General features: G+C 35.0%; 1 protein-coding gene across 1 annotated transcript; it reads right to left on the bottom strand.

Moving 5' to 3' along the window:
• Positions 1 to 573: 573 nt before the first annotated feature.
• On the bottom strand, positions 574 to 19,308 carry LOC101248777 (ubiquitin C-terminal hydrolase 12-like). Its single transcript, XM_004239690.5, has 32 exons — positions 19,127 to 19,308; positions 17,950 to 18,016; positions 17,476 to 17,632; positions 17,226 to 17,383; positions 13,084 to 13,349; positions 12,793 to 13,011; positions 12,561 to 12,669; positions 12,339 to 12,454; positions 11,765 to 11,863; positions 11,190 to 11,299; positions 8,823 to 8,897; positions 8,375 to 8,453; positions 8,102 to 8,248; positions 7,945 to 8,025; positions 7,735 to 7,854; positions 7,191 to 7,313; positions 6,385 to 6,462; positions 6,174 to 6,262; positions 5,670 to 5,778; positions 5,519 to 5,587; positions 5,269 to 5,379; positions 4,961 to 5,016; positions 4,696 to 4,873; positions 4,485 to 4,586; positions 4,327 to 4,398; positions 4,090 to 4,155; positions 3,639 to 3,704; positions 2,335 to 2,421; positions 2,085 to 2,201; positions 1,871 to 1,945; positions 1,700 to 1,786; positions 574 to 1,126 (listed from the first exon to the last, which is right to left on the bottom strand). Exons 1-32 carry the CDS (start codon positions 19,154 to 19,156, stop codon positions 1,085 to 1,087), a joined length of 3,360 nt encoding a protein of 1,119 aa, XP_004239738.1. The 5' UTR covers positions 19,157 to 19,308; the 3' UTR covers positions 574 to 1,084.
• Between the last annotated feature and the right edge of the window lie 814 nt (positions 19,309 to 20,122).

Consider the following 20,122-nt stretch of genomic DNA (forward strand, 5'->3'; position numbering starts at 1 on the left):
TCGTACTCTACGGTGAATTAACAAGATACTTAAAACTCTACCAATAGCAAATTTGATTAATTAATTTAGTTATTGGATACAATATATCCTCCATGTCAAGGCGAGTGAACAAAGATGCGTCTAAAAGACTAATTTTAATCGAGTTCAATTGTATCGTTGAAACAAAGTAGAGTACGACAAGTACAAAAATCTCTCATGCCATTCCACCTTTTTTAGTGTTCCACCCATTATTCATTTTCAGAGCTTAACTAATCCAAATTCCCACAGAGAAGTCTTAATTTTAGCGGTACCTCCAACACTAGACCTAAAAAAAGTACCCAAGTCTAATTGAGAATGAATACTTTACCACCCGACCATTTGGTTGTACAACTTTCACAATAGAAACTAATTAACATAAACTGGTAAATGTATCCAAATATTCACTCAAGTTGGCTATTATAATTTTGGTTTTACAAGACTATACTTGTTATCTAGGACTCTCCGAAAGATATACAGCTTTGGGACATTTTTGAAAAGTTCGAACAACGTAGCTAGTAACTTATGTAATGCATGAAATAATTGGTACACGTAACCTTAGATCAAGCGAAAAATGGGAACTAAAAGCATCATAAACAACCATTGTTGCACAATTACGGGAAACCAAGAAACTAAATATGATCTAACATTTTACAGATTTTCCTATTCGGCCTATACCTTAAGAAAATCAGAAAATTCTTAAAGAAATGTATGGCTTTGATATTTTTGTCTAAATATAGGATAAAGTCGAAACCGATGTTCTAAGTATAGGAGAGTCAAAGCCAATTATATGTACCCTCTACACATGTACTCATCCAAAATCGCATGGATTTGCCTACATTACAACTGACAGAAGCCAATTTTACCAGCAAACACCCTCAGCCGAAAAACGGGTGATTGCTTTGTGAAATCTCAGCACAAATGTTTAACCGTCTCGGGAGGACTAAATGTATACAACAACCAAGCTGACATCCCCACATTTACCTGCCAAACCGTTATCTTCTGCTGAACCTAGTGCACCTTCTTGGCAAAACAGCAACCTTACCTTCGAAGTAGTTCCAGAGATTATCTAGTTGTAGATCCGAACAGGCTTCTCAAAATTGTGACGGTTCTGCAGCACCAATATGAATCAGTAAGACATGTATTGAGGAAACAGGAAAGTTCACACGTGAAAAAGAAAACACATAATAAACAACACGGCTTTCCAATTCTAGCGAATTTCACTCTTGAATGGACATCACGCATGGCAAAAGAGGGACACCTATGTACTGCAAGCTTATCAAAAGGAAGACAATTCTCAACTGAGAAATTCGTTTTTATGTTTAGACCATTGCATAAATTGACTACCAGATCCATTGAGGATACATGTAATTATTATAAGATTTAAGCTTATCAAAGATCAAACATTCGAGCATACAAGTATGATCCAGATGGTAGCCATATGCTCATAAGCATCAAAAGATGTTCTTTCACTCAAGATAATTAACTTGCTCAAACCCCACACCACGAAACAAAAGAAACCTTCAAAAGTTGTTTCTTCACCCTTGAGAAGTTACGGAACTTGGATAAATAGCTTCTCTAGTATAGTTAGTGCTGCGGGGCAAAGCCCAATTTTCTTTCCACAATGTTGAAATTCTTACCTAAAATTCTCAGAAGGTTTCTCATATAAAGCATTATTGCATACCTGGTGGGCAGAATATGATCGTTTTGGAGGACAGTCAGTGTGCTCTAATCCAAGGTACTGCTCCCAAGCACCATACACATCTCTTTTCTGGAAACCAATAGGAATATTAGGATATCCAAACACATGATGAGGACTATGCATAGACAAAGATGAAAAGGAAGAACCAAATACCTGAAAACGGTTGAAAATGATATCCGATTCCTCCAGGTACTCGGGACGACCCATGGACAAAAATGCAAATTTCCACTGCAGAGTAAAAGAACCACGTGTCAAAGACTTTCAAGAACAAAATTACATATACTTTACCAAGAAAATGACTCGGAAATTTTCAAGATGACAATTCCATTAATAATATGAGAAGTCCAAAGGCAGAATGATTGAATACCTTCGAAAACTCTTCATCTGGAACCTGCAATTTTTTCTGAATGCGAGCTTTAACCTCAGTCAATGTCTCACCCTCATGAATAACTAGGAAAAAGGGCTCACCAAAGTTCAAAACTTGCTGTAAACATAAGAGAAAGGTTTTTTTAAAAAAAAAAATAAAAGAGAAAGAGGAACCAAAAGCAAACAATTCAAGGAAGAACCTTTCCTATAATGAACAGTTATTGCAACAAGATCTTTACACATGTACTTACTGTTTGATTTTGAGTCGCCTCCTTTATAAAATGATAAACATGAATTAAGCGACTATGAGCACCCAGGTTTTTCTCCTCTTCAGGAATCTGTAGTGCAACCAGTGTCAGTAGTATGCAAACATCTACAAAATATATGTTACAACTATATACTCAAAACACGGGGTGGCAGATCGAAAAAGGAAACTTGAATGATTGGGAGATAGAGAATTTCAGTCAATTTACTTCAATTGATCAAAGTAAGATGGATTCACTATCTGAGAAGTTGGTGATGGTAAAAAAGTTTCAGTTAAAAATTGTTAACAGTATGTTGATAAAGTAGTCAGGTCAAATGGGATGCTAAATGGCCTCGGAAGATGATTTGGAAGACAAAATCTCCTCTTAAGGTAGAATGCTTTGGGTGGACAGCAGCTCGGGGGGCTTGGTCAAGACAACTTGCAGAAAAGAGATTTCACTTTATGTAACAGAGGAGGATCCACGATTTTAATTTGATGGGTCAACCTTTAAATTCTTACAACTGAACCAATTATATATCTATAGGACGTGTCAAAAACACTGGATTCAGATGAACCCAGTACTTGTTCTCTACATCCACCACTGGTAATAGATGTTATCTGTGTGAAGAAGACTAGGACTCGGTGAATCATCCAATCCTCCAGTTTCTCACCAAAAAAAAAAAAAGAATCACCTTTTCCTCCATTGCAGAGTTTCTATGCAATGCTGGGAGTACTTTTAAACATCTGTGGAATTTCTTGAGTGATGCCTCAGTGTTATAAAAGGTTTATTGGAAGATTGATAAGCTCAAAGGGTACCTGGAAGGCGGCATGAAGCAGATATGGAGAGCCATTCTATTGTGAATCTTATGTACTTTATGGCTGGAGAGGAAACAATGTTTGCTTTGAAGGGCATAGAGATCACATATCTAGAATTAATAATGTCTTCATACTCTGCATTACTGGTGTAGAAGTAATCCCTTAGTGAATCTGAATAAGTGTACGGATTTTTTGGATTTGTTGGGAGGGAGAGGATAGTACGTGGTTTGTTGGTTCTTCAGATGTTTTCTGTACTTCTTAGTACTTCATGGACAAACTTTTCATCTTATAAAAATAACATTGATTGTATATGTCATGTCTCAGTGCAATATGCTAGATGGTCAAGCAGGGAACGACTGAAACAATCACAAAGATTGAAGATCGGAACGAAAAAAAAAAACAGTGAAATTCAAGTACATCCGTTGGCCCAAAAGTAAACCCCAAACTGCTCTTGTGAATAAACTAATGAAGCAAACATCAGTTATTAAAATGTACCTCCTCTGCACGTAGCGTCCAGTATTGATCATTTATGTTTTCAATCCTTTCATTAAGGGGGAAAATCTGCAGCAAAAAGATGGATACAAGGTTACAAATGCTACCTAGGAGCAACCTATAAAACACAGTTATATCCTGTCCTTTCATGAATTCTTGTACATCCTTCGACATAACATATACCCACTGTTTACACAAACACGTGTAGCTACATTATTGTTCAATAAACATACATACACAAAGACACATGTATTATATTCTTCTATTCTTTAATCTAAATTTTTTTTTGGTTATCCTTTACTGTGTTCAGCGCCATGTAACAGTGTCCTCTAAAAAAACAAGTAAAAGAAATTAGATTTACAACCACTGAGCTGATCTGAGTACTGAAGAAGGGAGAAGCATCTCAGTGACCCAAAACCACAGTATAAAAGGAAGTTATGCAACATTATAGTACCTTATATATCTTGTGGTAAAAAACTTCAAGCAATCTTAGTTCAGCATCCGGCCGTGACAATTCAACCTGCACCATAACAAGAGATAAGATGAGTGAATCCTCTTGCTACAGCAAAGACAAGGTCAAATTTCCCATCTCTATCCCACAATGTGTTTTATAGTCTTGATACTTATATGTAGAGAGGGGAAGAAAGTTCAAAGGCATCCACTCCTAAAGCACAAGACAACTCCAAAGTACCTTCGTTTTCAGATCATTAAGAACATCTGCTATGGTACTTTGTTTTGGCAATCTGATAGTATGGATAGTCACCTGAAAATAGTCAGCAAGATTATATTACAGAAAGGTGAGGTAAAATTGTGTCATAAAAGCATAAAAGAAAGAGTTTCAGCACTCACTTCATCCTTGGCAGAATGATGAAAAGTAACTTTGAGAGTTTTTAAGCCCTGAAGTTCTGGTAAAGGAATATCCAGGACTTCATAATACAAAACATCTGAAGTCTATCCAAAGATGAGGAATGACATCAACAAACAATAGTTAGTAAAAAACAATTATTTGCAGTAAGCGGATATCTGCATATCTAGGAAGATTCAAAAAAGGACAAAATACCTGATTATAGTGACTAAGCATTTCTGTGAGACGATCAACTCCACGATACCTTATTGGCTGAGGTTTTGGCTGTTGTGAGTAGCAGTTATGTGGTGTAAGCCTTACTCTTGATGGATCATCCAAGCGAAGATGGCGAGCTAAGCATTCAACAACTTCATCATAGTTGTTTTGCTTTGACCTAGAATTATGTGTCATCAACCAATGAAAAAAAGAGTTGACACAAGACCAACCTAGAACTAATAATTATACAAAAACAGATACATACAACTCAAGACTGAACTCGTCCTCCTTGGGTTTCTCCAATGAGCGAAAACGAACAATCTGGAAACCATAGAATAGAGCTCATAACAGTAAAATGATAAGGCTTTTAAACATATACATCAAAATCAATGAATATCCTTTTTGAACTCCATCCCAGTCGAACTAGGATCCAAAATTGGGTCAAAGCGAGCAAAATAAAGTACGGCAGGCGTACTGGCAAGGTTAGAGCTATCATCAATGTCTATTGCAGTACTGTAACAAATCTTTTATACTCCAAGGTCCAATATCACAATAAGAGCATGGAGCACAAACCTGGCGATTGTGCACGTACTCCAAAAATGAAGGAACCTCTGGAAAGCGATATTGTTCATTCCCTTGCTTCCGAAGGGATTTCTGAAAACAAATAATGTCCCCATCTTCTAGCTGCAAAGCCAGAGTAGTGCATAAAACTTTTCATTGCTAATAGATCCAGCGGAATTAAAAAAACAACTATTGAAAGGATCGCCTACACAAGCAAATGCATAAAAACCCCAAACTGGATATGGCAATTGATTCCACATACCTGACAGCCACGAAAACTCAGATTCATGTTAATGTGTTCACACATCACATTTGGTTCAAATTTTATTTCCTGCGAATAACAAACCTGAAAAATCACACATCCTACCTTTTGAGTTTAAAAAACTGGCAGCAAAAGAAGAACAACAATTAACCTCAAAAAGTTCAATTTCTTCATCAGGCAAAAAGCCAGCCAACTCATTTAGCTTTGCAAGTATCTCCAGCGGCTTGCCACTTCCTTTTACAAAAATCCGTCCAACATACCTGACAACAAAAAGGAAATTAAAGAGACTGACCAAAAATACCTCATCCACAGCATGGATTCTCGTATACACACACAGCCCCAAACAGTTCCTAACAGCACTTCAAAGGTTCAAATGCACTAAAATTTCAGATTAACCCTTTCAACAAGATGTCTTTATCAAGTCCAAAGGAAATCGCAAAAAATTAGTAAATGCTTTCTTCTTATTTTTCCCTATTCATTGTATACTCATGCTAACTTTGGTGTCACATTCAAATCTTTAAATGTTCTAAACCTCCAGATTGAGTAAAAGTAAAAAGCACCTTTCCATATAGTCGTGTTCTCAAAAATAAATGAGCAGATCCCAAATTCAGACATGAAAATCACTACTTTAGTGTTGGTTAGCAAGATGTAATACCTTATCTCCTCTTTCGAAGGGTCATAGAGTTTGAAAAAGAGAAGGATATCATCCTTGGTCTTCTCTAGTGGAGGAAGAGGTTGCAAATCCTGCAACAACAGACAAAAAAAATAGAAGGCAAAAGTAAAACATGAAGAATAATGCCTCACAGGAAAAACATGCAACATGCAAATCATCAAAAGAGAAGACAAGTAAGCAACTGATACATTACCAGGCCAAATTCTACTTCCAAGAACAATTTTAGCTCAGCATGATTCGCTTTATTTGAAACCTCCCTCAGTTGGCCCACCTAAAAACACAATATGTAAGATCTTCAAAACCAAGTTAACCAAGCCTTCCCATTCTTCAACAGATCGCAGGAATGCCAGAAAAAAACAATGAAGAATACACACTTCAAGAATATCACTCTCAAGGGGACACGATGGTCCCGACACTTGGTCCAATCAAAAGACATGTCTAGAATCTAGATCGAGATTGAGGGAGGGGGAGGGAGAGGGAGAGGGCGAGGTAGACAATGAGAGAGATAGGGCGAGAGAGTGAGCAAGAGAAAGAGAGACAGAGGGTGCGAGAGAGAGAGAGAGACCAATCGACTTGTGAACCAACCATGGATGAATCAACATGAACAGAAAAACTAATCTTATTCACTAACACCTGAAGGCATCTATTTTGTACATGTGAGGATATTGGTGGATGCCAAATTCATAAACAGGGTTTTCAGGCACCAGAGCTAAGCTACTTAGCATACAAATTCATTAACCTTTACCTAAAACATTTTTCATAAGAAGACAGATAAAACAAAGAATTTACAGAATCGAACTGCCATATAGCTGCAGATTATATAAGGAATTGTCTGGTAATGACCTACAGCTTACACCAATGAAAAATATATCATGCTAAGATCGTTCTTCTTTTCCAAGAACAAACAATAGGAGATGTAGCAAAGGACAACACCAATTACAGTCATAATTCAGATGCAGAGCACACAGCAGAGAGGTAGGATTGGCAGACAGAACTTACAGATTGAAGTTCCTCTTGAGCTGTCAATGGCCGATTAGGCCGATACGTATGGTTCTGGCGCTTTGCCCATAGCCAGTAACGTTGAAATTGAACTGGTATGCCAAATTCCTTAGCAACTTCCTCCTGAGAACAGACATACCATCAGACACATGTCAAACTTAAGAAATACGGTGATTGACCAATGATTATCATAAGAAATATCTTTATTATCTTGTCTGCTGAAAGCATAAACAATTTTCATGAACCCTCTTAGATAACCACCATGAGAACTCCACATTTTCCTGAATATTTTAATTGCTTGTTCTCCTCAATTTTAGCTATATAAGCACTAGAATTTGAAGTTTTATCTCTCTCAAAATAATACACAAGTACAGAAGTTCACAATTTATATTCGAGAAACAAAAAGTTTCACATGAATCCTCTTATTAACATGGTCAAAGTCGCATTCCATGCAGCACATACAATTGCTCGTCATGTTTGATAAGAGCAGTATGGTTATAAGTTATCCAAATCTACAAGAAAAGGAAATGCAGAAGAATGATACCTTGAATTGAGCAAATGGCATCTGCTTCTGAATACGAAAACTATGCACTTTATCATGATCCACAAGATCAAAATAGATCTCCTTTCCAATTTGTTCACCAAGGTCTTCATCACGAGCTACCTGTAAATGAAATGGCCATTTTCAGTTAAAACATTTTGTAAATTTAATGATGCAAGTAGTAAAGGATATAGACTAGTAGTTGAAAGAAACCTTAATGATTGTATAGAGGTGAGCCTCTGCTTTCTCCTTTCTCTTTTGTTCTTTTTCTTCTTGCTCCTTCTTTAGTCTTATCTGAAAGTAGAGGTTGATAGATTACTATGGCTGAACAAAACAGAAACCAAATCAATAGTATTCAGTTGAAACCCACCCTGAGATGCTCGGCTATGTCCTTCTCATCCACATCGCATATGATCTTTTCCTTGTCACTTTCACGTATATAGACAAGCATATACGCATTTGAATATTTTGTAAATTTAAATGGTGAATTATTGAACCCAGGATTTGTGTGGGGTAACTGTTAAGAAGAAATAACCACTTAGCATGTGCAATACATAAAAGAAATTTTCTTCATACGTATAACGATTTTCTAATATAGAAGGCACAAGTATAAGTAAAAAGGGTGCAAGAATAGGAAACATACCTCTTCCTCACCACCGTATTGTTCATCCAGTGCTCTCTTTGTATCTTCTTTTGTCACACGCTCATCATCAAATTTATACCTAAAAATGCATAATGAATCAAACCAGTAATCAGGGACAGTAGAATCTCTTGTCAATGTGAAGCAGCCATTAAGAAGAACCAAAGCCAAAACTGCTTGGCAATCAAAAGCAAGCACAGACAGGTGGACTACTGAATAAGGGCATATCTGATACAGGTACATTCAAATTTTAGCGAGTTTCAACATATTCTGAAGAATCCTTATGAAGTAAATAGAAAATGAGTATAACAAATTTGAAGCTCCAGAACATGTCAAAACTTCCTTGGGCTGAGCTACAAATCTAGAGAACACTAGAAAAGGGTGCATGCGATAGAAACACCCAATTATAAATGCTGGAGAAAAATGTATGATAGCGCAACAAACTGCATACCACTGATCAGACAGTGTAGGCCTGATATATGCGTAATAGTGTCCCCCGTGCACCCCACCGCTGTGAACTAAAACACTGAAAAAAAATAGAAAAAAAAAGGATTAGTACAGAATTCATAAGTAATAATCATCATGCAACATAATTGCCTGAAGTAACTGAAAATTGAGAATGAAGAGCTATCATGGTCGACGGCCCAAGTTTGTTAGACATCACACAAGAATAAGTAAAACCTGCAGTCAAGCACAATAGTAGATGCCAAACAAGAAGGTAAAACGGGGAGAAACAGATGTTAATGATATCGATGATTACAACAGAAGCTGCCTACAAGAAAAGCCATCATTTTCCACTAGAATAGTATCTTGAAATTTTATAGAAAGAAATGAAATAAATCCCCTACGAATATACATAAAAACTGAAACAAATCTCATGCAGGTATCCAAAACAGGGCTGAACCAATATTTCAAATTACTGGTTCATACATGGATGAGATGAAGAACTTTCAGTACCCTCCTATTGGGACCACATAAGATCAAATAACCTCAGCTGGACTCGGGGGAACATAATATAAATGCAATAAGAAATTTCTGATTGACTATAAATAAGCAAAAAAAATGTACTAAGAAATGCTGAAAACAGTTGAACAGAGTGAAAATTATACCAACATTGTTACAAGTGAGGATGAAATTAAATTTGCAGTGAATATGAGCATCCAAGCAGAACCTTAAGGAAACTGGGGGAGTAGCCCAACCCACAATAAAACCCTTTGGAAACCTTCAAAAAGCAATACGGGACAAGCATATTCTAACACTTCCCACACGTGAAACCTGTTTTCAAGTTTATATGTGGTCACTTTTATTTTTTTCCTTAAGTTTGGAAGATTAAAATAGCTCAACAGGCTAAAGTGTGGGCCTGGACTAGACCAAGTAAGCTCAAGAAGAGAATGGGCATAAAAAAGACTCAATGAGCTAAGAAGTGTCTGCCTAACAGAACTAAATATTTGGGGACTGATTAGAGAGAAGAGCCTAGAGAAGCTCAGTGGGTTGAGATGCGAAAGAGAAGCCCAATGCAATGGAATAAGTAGAGAGAAAATGGTTGTGCAAACGGGTTCACGAAAGTTTTCCCTGTTACCATGTAAAAATATATACAATCCAATCCAAAACCAGGAGGTAATGGGTGAATAGCCGACGACAATTACGAACCCCTTACGAAACCTAAAACCAATGTGGGACAAGTATATTCTAATAAAATAAAGGGAACTAAAAAGGTAGGATAAAAAACCTATATCCAGAATTTAGTTGAGATTATATTTCACTGTCTTGTCAGCAAGAGTATGTCATGTTTGACTAAGGCATATGTATCACATTGTAACTTATGCATGATCTCAATGCTAGAATACTATAGAAGAAGAAAAAGCAGTCACTAAGATCAATTTAATATGGAGAATGAAGATGCAAAAAAGGCAGAAGTGGCACTTTGCACATAATCACTTGAAACTCAGTGGAAAGGGAGAATCAAACTAATGTTCACAATATACGACCTACATTTCCCAATTTCCATGTTTACAGGAACTAATTCTAGGAGATATACCAAATGAATCAATCAACTGCGACCAATGTCCAACCCCAGATTAGTTGGGAGTTGTTCAAGGTTGGTACCACAATATGAGCAATATGTACGAATTGTTGTGGATGATTTGAGTTAAGGCATTCTCTCAACCGTACATTCTATGGACTTAATGATGATATTATGAAATTATTGACATATTAGGAAGTGTAAGCTCTATTGCTTCGTACAATGGTGTTGTTAAAGTTTTCAACTACCAAGACAAATAAAAAAGGCAAAAGCAAATGTAACCTGATTAAGGGAGATTACCAGATTCCATTCACCAGCAAACAGCCACTTTTATATCAGCAAACTTGTTAAAAATATGCCATTTTAAAAACTATTGATGTTTCAAAAACCAGAAGAAGAGCATGTAGAAGAATCAAGCCTAAAGTAAACCAAGTTTGACATAGTGAGGTTGATCAGAAAAGAACATGGTGCAGAATTATTGCATAACAGCGTAAGCAGAAAGAGAACAACCACGTAACAAAGTGATTAAACTGGTCCAGATAAAATAAGATATCAACTGTATATTTGGTTGACTCCAATGATATACGATAGCAGGTGATCCCAAGCCATCTAAATTTGTGGCAAATATAGCTAGTTAACTAACAATACAAGAAAAGTTAAACATTAAGAATGTGAAACATTAGATCTTTGCAGAACTGACATGTTATTCAACTTAATGATTGACCAAAAAAATTTAAGAAAAATGAGCAATAACTAGCAAGGACAGATCATTAAGAAAACAGAAAAAATTGAGACCTGTGCAGAGAATAGAGATTGCGGACACTTCGATCAGCATCTGGAGATAAATATTTTCCATTCTCTCTATCAAGATCGAGTTGCAATGGGAACTCATATCGATCATTTATCTATATTGCCAATTAAAAAAAAAAGTGATAAGCATTATGTGGCAAACATATAGTTATAAGTCGAGCACACTAGTAGTAGCATTATCACCAAGAACCATCTGCTCGAAATTTATCTCAAGATGAGTAACTTCCTTACCACAATAAAATAAGAAAAAATGAAAAATAGAGTATTACTCCAGATGAAAGACATATGGAGAAAAAAGTGACACGCTGCTTTATCCATGAAAACCTGGGATCCAATAAGCATGAAACTTCCATCTAATGTAGGAAAACAAATAAGACTAAACCAAATAGCATTGTTTTTATCATAATCTACTTCCCATATTGTATATAGGACACCAGGACTCTCCTTAATTAAATATAAAAACTTCTCTGAGATGGCTATTTATCCCTATCAAAGAAAAGAATAATGTTCCCTCCCTAGTTGGCTAGAGCTTTACAAGCAAGTGAGAATTAATTACTTACCTTGATCATAGCATCCCGCACAAAATCGTATTCAAAGCGTTTTAACTGAAGTTGAAGAACAGGAGGGAAGTCAATGAAAAGGACACCTTTCCGAGCATCCTGTAAAACTAGGAGTTAGCTACGAATATATCAGATATCATAACTTTACAACCCAAGCACGATACTACAAGAAAAGGAGGATAAGGAAATAACACAAATATCATCTATTAGGTGTGTTTACCAAACTTCCACACAGCACATTGACATCCTTCTCTTCTTACAATTTCTTTTAGCTTTGTAAAACCATGCACCTCTTATTCCCTATCATTCTCTGGCTCAAATGAATCTCAAACTTCCAATAAATATGTAAATGTGTAAACCACTAGCTCACACCTCACAAAAACTTTTTTGTTTGATAAGGCAAACGTATCTTAGTTCATAAACATAGCCAAAAAGCTGTCCATATACAAGAAGTATACCAAAAGGTAAAGAATCTATTCTACAAACTCCACCCAATCTCCTATAAAACATGGAATTCTATAAGTGCACTGGAAGAAAATAAGGGACGCTCATAGAAATATTAAAGACATTTAACCTGTAAACCATGTTGTTCTGCTTGGTATTTGTTGTCGCCCTCGAGGCGTTCCACTTCAACATACTTGTCAAATGAAGCATATACATCACGACACCCTTTCACATCAAGCTGAAGATCTGATCAAAGATGCATTTTTCATAAACAAAATGATAAAATGGTGTTCCAAATTCAATACAAAACCATCATAAAAAGTTATGCTGGCTCAATAGGTGCTATATCTACCATAAAAAGATTCTTTTCTTGTTGATTTGTAGTCCACACGGATACATTCAATGTAATTCATATGATGCCCCTCAAGTAATTGTTGTATTGTGCCCTCTACAACAGTTCCCTGAGTCAAAGAAACCAAAGTTAACAGAAAACAATAATCGGAAGCAATAACCTCACCTATCAAGAAGTATAGTATAAAAGGTGTCTGCAAGTTCTAAGTGTCCAATTCCATTATACAAATTACCTTCATCTTATCTTCGAGCTTTTCACAAAGAACCCTGTTAAGTTCTTGTACATCATGCTGCATGAAAGACTCATAGGTGTCCCACCCAAAGGACTTTGTTAATTCTTTTGTTGCTACACTAGTGTCGTTATACTGGAGCTTATAAAACAAACTCTGCAAAGCTAAAGGGATGCTGCCAGATGGATTGTCATTCTCAGTTGTTGGCATGTGATACACAGCCTGAGAAACAAGAAGGAATTAAACATATGTATGAAGATATTATCAAAGAAATCATTCATTTACAAGGCTAACCTTTCTAAAATAAGGAATATGGTATAGTGTCTGGAGGAGAGAGTTCATATAACAAGTGGCTCCCTGATTCTTAAGGCCAACATAACCAGTCTCTTTTTTAGAGTCATGGGACCAGTAATCAGCGACTTTACGGACAGCAACATCAGCTTCAATTATGACGGTATCATCCATAAGATAACCTTTCCCAGGATCATATAGTTCACTAAGAGGCATGAATGATGTGAAACCCCAGTCACTCTCCCTTGCATTAAACTGGTGCTGAGTATCTGCCATAAGGATCATAACATTTAACAAGTAAACCATCACTTCAAAAAAATCAAATCACAATACTCTGACATATATTAAGACCCCTCAAAGATAGAGGGCAATGGAAGCAGCATCATAAAAAATAAAGATCTCAAGACACATAAGTTAGAAAGGTCTCACACTCTCACTAGCTTACTAAGAAAGAATTCAGGATCTATAAAGAGAAGATAATAACAGAATCAAGTTTCCTTCAGAGAAATCCCCAATCGTGATTATATTCTCTCTCTCCAATGCAAGAATGTGACTACAAACAACATCTAATTAATTTTCTTCGACAAGCTGCATGATATCCCTTCTCAGGAGAGCTTTGAGGGTTAAGTTAAGAGATGGACAAAGTTCTGCAGCATTTCCAAATTCACACTTTAAAGAAGGTCAAGATCATATTCCAGTCAGATCTTTCAGGCAGTCCCTACAAAAGATGCATTCCATAGGACCATCTAGAAAACTATCGCGGACATCAAGATCCCAAAGATAAATCTTTGAAGGATCAGATATTTGATGCTGTTCCCCAATGAATGAAAAATCAAATGATCTGCACCGCTAACCCAGTTTGCACAGGCACTCTATACAGGTGGGAGGTGAACCTTGGTTCATGGTATAGTTGTTCCTTTGGTTTCCGCGACCTAGGACTCGGGTTCGAGGCATAAAAGCAGCTCCTATCAGAAATTCAAGGGGAAGGCTACTAACAGTAGACCCTCACTTTCATTAACCTCCTGTACTAGGGGTGCATGGCTAAGCCCTCTACTCTATACAAGGTGGCAATGAATAGAGAAAAGAAGATAGTTAGTGATTATCTTGCGGCTTATGTCAGAATAAGCCCATGTAAACCATTGAAATGCAAGAATTGTCTCTTACAAAGAGGCCATCCTCCTCCTCAAGTCTATTCCAAACAACCATGGCCAAACACTCCACAAGCTAATCGTTGATGCTTATTATGATTCTACACATGGTACATGCACACAACGTTTGCCGAGTGACTCGTCATTTCAACATCCCTATTTCCGTTGAGCACTCATTTTTATTTAAACTAGTAGCGACTATATATATATATGTATCAAAATTACACCACAACAGTGCAAAAGACATTACTCAACTTAAGTTGAGTATCTTGACAGTCATTTCCAAACTAAAAACAAGGTAAACGACACTTTCTAGATATTAGGGTGGGCACAGTCCAGCGTTAGTCCTGTCATTTCATCAACGAAAAATGCTTTGGACACTTGGACATGTTGAATTGTGAACCTATTGATAATCCTATGGACCTGAATGTTATCTTCTTCATGGATGGGGATTCTCGCGGACGTACTCGGGTACTTCCTAAGCAGGGCCTTTGACGAACCTCAGTTGTTACCAAATATAAGCCACCAAGGGCATTCATCTTATGTTTACACGATCAGCCATCTCGTTTCCTATGGTTGTTATTAGTTAGTTTCTCCAATCTCCTTATGGCAATCATTGGAATGCAATGATCCGTATTTATAGATGTCAAACCTTCACATAAAGTCCTAGACACGACCAATATAGTATGAAGACACGGGACATGCAAATAATACTAGATATGCAAAATTGAGCAAGTCCATCATATAGACCATCCACTTCAGGGTACTGATTTCTAATTGGAGGAAATCTAGTATCTTGGAAAAGCAAAAAACAAGATGTAGCAGTTCGATCAAGTGCAAAGGTAAAATATCAAGCAATAGCACTGTTTATATATGTGTTTATATGGATAAAGAAACTTTTTGAAGGATTAATGTTGGGAGGAGATGCGCTAATGCAATTGATATGGATAATCAAATTGCGATACATATTGCTTCAAACCAATGCTTCATCACAATACAATATTTCCTAAAAAGATTTTGTATGAGATACAAAAAATCCATTATCCAAAATAATATTTATTATAGTTTTTTTATTTTTTGCTATTGTGTTTAAATACGATTGTCTTTATTATGAGAAGTCATAAGATTTTGTTTACTTATATTTTATGATTGGTAGCTAAGGAAGCACCCACTACCTTAAAATCCTGGATTCGCCACTGACTCTAGTCATTTTTCTTTCAATTGTTCTAATATTTGCTTCATTGTACAAAAGTATCATAACGGGAGTAACATTTGATTGAATCGTAAAGAAGTCGTCCAACTTTAAATAAGCACTTGGGTATGTACATCTCATGTATATCTCATGTTATTTACAAAATTTGTGTCTCAATTTACTAACAATTGAAAATTCTTTACCCACATTTTACTCAGTTTACAACGAGAGCTAAAACTTGTACACCTTAGTAATCACATAGGCACCTAAACTTAACAAATAATTAATTGTTCATATAAATTTTTTGCACAATTGTATCTTATTCTACCACAAAATTCCTTACATTCTTTCTATCGCCAAAACAGGCCAGCACTACATGGGTGGCACCAGAAATACATAAGGTGTCGACTCCTCAACTGCATAAAAGTCAAATCTACTCCTTCAAAAGCTCTCTTATTTCTCTCTATACAAATGATCCACATCAAAGCTAAAGGAACAACACCCTACGCTTTGCATTTTCTCCTGCTTCTTCCGATTTTCCAACAAAACAAAATTTCCTTCATAGATCTAGGCATCACCCAAGATAAATCCCATCACATAAGTACATTATGTTCCTATTCTTAATCCCTTATACAAAAAATTGATCAACTTTTTACTCTTTTGATATGGAATTCACATTAGAAAAATTATCACTTAATCATTTTCTAATATTATGACTTCAATTAAGTTGATTTGTTGACAATAATAGTGGACAAGGAATTTGAGCATTTTTCCAATTCAAAGTCCTTCCATTGTTCAATAGAACTCCTTATTTGCTCTTAAAGTTCTAAATTCACTTCCACCGCTTTGCTATGAATGAGTTATCATTAATGCTTCCTTAAATACTTTTTATTAAAACAATTTTTTGTATGCCCTTGTACTTATTACGGCATAAAAATTGCAAGATCTACTAACTATTTTAATTACGTCAAAAGGGCACATTAATTTATTATTGTTTCCATTGTAGATAAATCCATTAAAAGTAACATGAAAGAAAACATAAATATATATATATACATATAATTATGTAATATATAGAACAAGGTAACATCTTAATTGATTTTTAAATCCTAAATTTTAAAACTTCCTACCTAGTTCAAACAAGGAAGATTTAATAACCAAAACTTTAGTCGATTTCAAAGTTCTAAATATTAGGACAACAATAAACGACTATTTTGTCTAGTGTGAAATCAATTATTAAAGATAAGAAAACAAACCATTTTGCGAAGGAGCTTTGTACTCCTTAATATATACAGATTACAAAGACAAAATTACTTCCATCTCCTTTCTTGGATTACTTCTCCTTCCCATTTAGGCTACTTGTGAACACTAATTAAATCCCAACATGCTTGAGAGAGTAATTAAGCCATTCATTCTCAAATCTCTACTTTCTTTACTATTTTTTTTTCCTAAAATTTGGAACTTTTCTTTCTTTACTAATTAAATGAACAGATCTTTTCAGATTTGGCTGTACAAAAAAGGCCTAGAAATGTTACATGTAAATAAAGTAAAGATAAAGCAGTAAGACATTCATGCAATCACATATTTAGACAAATAAAAGAATCTCATGGAGAATTAGCATGAAAAAGATAAAGATAAAGCAATAAGACATTGAATCATTCAGCAAAACAAATAAAAGAATCTCTTGGAGTTAGCATCACTGTATTGAAGCATGTCATCAGAAGAATAAAGCAATAAGACATTCGTGCAATCACATACTTATACACAAAGTTCATATCTTTTATACAACAAATAAGATATCTGACCTTTCTTTACTGTTAACTTGTTATTCATTCGGTTGATAACAGCTAAGCTAAACTGAGCAAATCTACTCCAACCATAAGGCAATGTTGCAGCATCCGCCACATCTAAATACATTGACAAATGGTCTGCATTGTTCCCTTTTGGGAATATCAGAATCCTCCTGCAAGACAACACCGTATAGAACTTCATTATCATATCCGCATTAAATTTGTAAGCCAATCCACTAAAAAATGGGTTGTTGAATATAATTACCATTTAAATCCTCCTACGTTAAAAGGATCAGAGTACAACTTCTTCACATTCAACCTCGAAAATTTTTCGACAGTCCATGTGAACCGGGCTGATGCCGGATCATCCACCGCTTGTGCATCAACCGTATTTGTTGTGTCTGCTGGTGCACCTGCCAAAACTAAAGCATGCAAAAAAAAAAAAAGGACTGAGGAAAAAAATACAGAATCACTTATTCAGTCGACAACACCTCAATCCCAAATCTTGTTGGGGCCAGTGATACATTCTACAAATTGTGCTCTGTTTCATACTGGCACTAGTATGGAATTAGAACAAATTAGACATACTAAAATTTAATCAATGCAAGAATGTGCAGATATTCATATATATTTCACCAGTAGCATAAGAAAAGTGACATCAAATGATAAACAAAAATGATTACACGTAAATTATTTGTTTATGTGTGTGTATGTGTGTGCGAGGAAGTACGTGAGATACCTTCCACAGGCAGGGGTCCCTCGGTAGGAAAGTCAGAACTAGGAACAAGCATTTCGTGGTCTTCTGGCTGCCAAAAACAAAACAATAAAGTAAGCAATTAGATCTAACAAACTCGACAATTTTGATCATTCACATCTAAATAGAGAAATTTATGAAATTTTTACACCACGATATCATCCAAATATTAAATTCAGCACATATCCATCCAAAAGATCAAACTAATTCGAACTCCAACAAAGCATCATAAGTTCAGCAAAAATTCATCAAACAAAACTGATACGCTAAACAAAGTGAAGTAACACATCAATGTAACTGATAAATTTGGTTACCATTTTAAAAAAATTTTAGGTCAATTTCACACCACAATCACACCGGACCACCTTCAGCACCTATAAATCAAAAGCATTCAAAACTACACCAAGCAAAGCTACTTTTAACGAATAATATGCAAAACAAAGTAAAAACTATACAAGAAAAATGAATTTACAAAGCAATCTAACTGATAGATTCAGTCACTATCGCTTTTTAAGGAAATTTAAGGTCAATTTCACATGGCAATCACAGCTGATTACATTCAGACCTATAAATCAAAAACGTTCAACATTTTAAAAACTACACCAAGCAAATCTACTTTAAGCAAATACAAAGGAAAATCAGTTAAAACAAAATGAATTCACACAGAATCCAAGCTAAAAAATTCAGTCACCATAGCTTTCTAAACAAATTTAGGTCAATTTCACGCCGTACTCACAGCAGACCACATTCAGCACCTAAAAATCAAAAGCATTCAAAATTTTAAAAGCTACTTCAATAAAACAACCCCTGAACAAATTAGGGAAGTCCTCCAAAATGATCAAAATACACAAAACAAACTAAAACTGTAAACGCAAACCGCAAAAAGAAAAACGGAAATGGAGATTACATCTCTCAGAGCGTCGTCTTAAAAACATCAACGATATCCACACAAAAAAAAAACGCAACCACAAACAAAAACGAACTGAATTCACACAGTAACCTAGCTTATAAAATTCAGTCACGATTGAACTTTTAAGCAAATTTTAGGTCAATCAACATTCATCACCAATTTAATCAAAACAATTAACAGTTTCAAAAAAATAAACTACAAAATCTTCACAGAGCTAAAAAAGTTTACAGATTAGAAATGAAGATTACTTACATCTACCGGAGGAGGCGTGAGCAGAGTCATTGCCGGAAAAAATTAACCGTACGATCGTCCGGCGAATCGGAGAATTGAGAATTCAGAGGATTTGGAGAAGGCGATGGATCGAAAGACTTTGTGTTGAGTAAATGAGTGCAAGGACTGAAAAAATGAAGAAGAGGTAGTGAAGAAAGCAAGAGAGGTTTATATTGAGGGTAATTTGGCAATTATGACAACACTAATATTTTATTATTATTATTATTATTTATTAATTATTTTATTGTTAAAGTTCATTTTATTTTATTGTAATAGTGATTCCAAAAAGGGCATAACATTCATTGAAAATTTAAATATGTTTATTTTAATTTAACAAAAATAAAAAAATAATTAATGTTAGATACTTTAAAAAATATATATTAATAATTTTCCTTTTTTGTAAGTTGAATATCAAAATTATTAAAAAAGATTAGTCAAGACATAATTTGTTTATGAAAAGCACTTCTTAGTAAAATACAAATTATTATTTTTTTTCAACATTCATTTTTTAAAAGTACTTTTAAAAATAAGTTGATTTAAAAATAATGTCAAACAGACTCTTAATCATGTGGTATTAAATATGCCAAATAAAAAAAGAGAATTATATTGACTGAAAATTTAAATATGTTCATTTTAATTTAAGAAAAAATAATTAACAATTTTCCTTTTTTGTAAGTTGAATATTAAAAAAAATTAGTCAGACATAATTTGCTTATGAAAAATATTTTTTAGTCAAATACAAATAGTTTTTCTCCAAAATTCATTTTAAAAGAGTACCTCTAAAAATAAGTTAATTTAACATTATTGCCAAACAGACTCTTAATCATGTGGTATTAAATATGTCAAGTAAAAAATTAGAATTAAAATATTTGTAAAAAATATTGTTTTTTTAAAGACTAATCAATTGAAATGGAGGGGGTATAAGAATTTTTGTCATAATTTATATAGTAGTGTTTGAATTTGGACATTCAAATGAGT

The sequence above is a fragment of the Solanum lycopersicum genome, chromosome 5, assembly GCF_036512215.1.
Source record: "Solanum lycopersicum chromosome 5, SLM_r2.1".
NCBI lineage: Eukaryota > Viridiplantae > Streptophyta > Magnoliopsida > Solanales > Solanaceae > Solanum > Solanum lycopersicum.

Excerpts from the sequence above, each read along its gene's own strand:
- LOC101248777 (XM_004239690.5), bottom strand. The coding sequence starts at position 19,156 with ATGACTCTGCTCACGCCTCCTCCGGTAGAT. Across the intron at positions 8,898-11,189 it reads AATCTCTATTCTCTGCACAG|TGTTTTAGTTCACAGCGGTG; the intron begins GTCTCAATTTTT and ends ATTTTTTTTCAG. Across the intron at positions 1,946-2,084 it reads CAGATGAAGAGTTTTCGAAG|TGGAAATTTGCATTTTTGTC; the intron begins GTATTCAATCAT and ends TTTACTCTGCAG.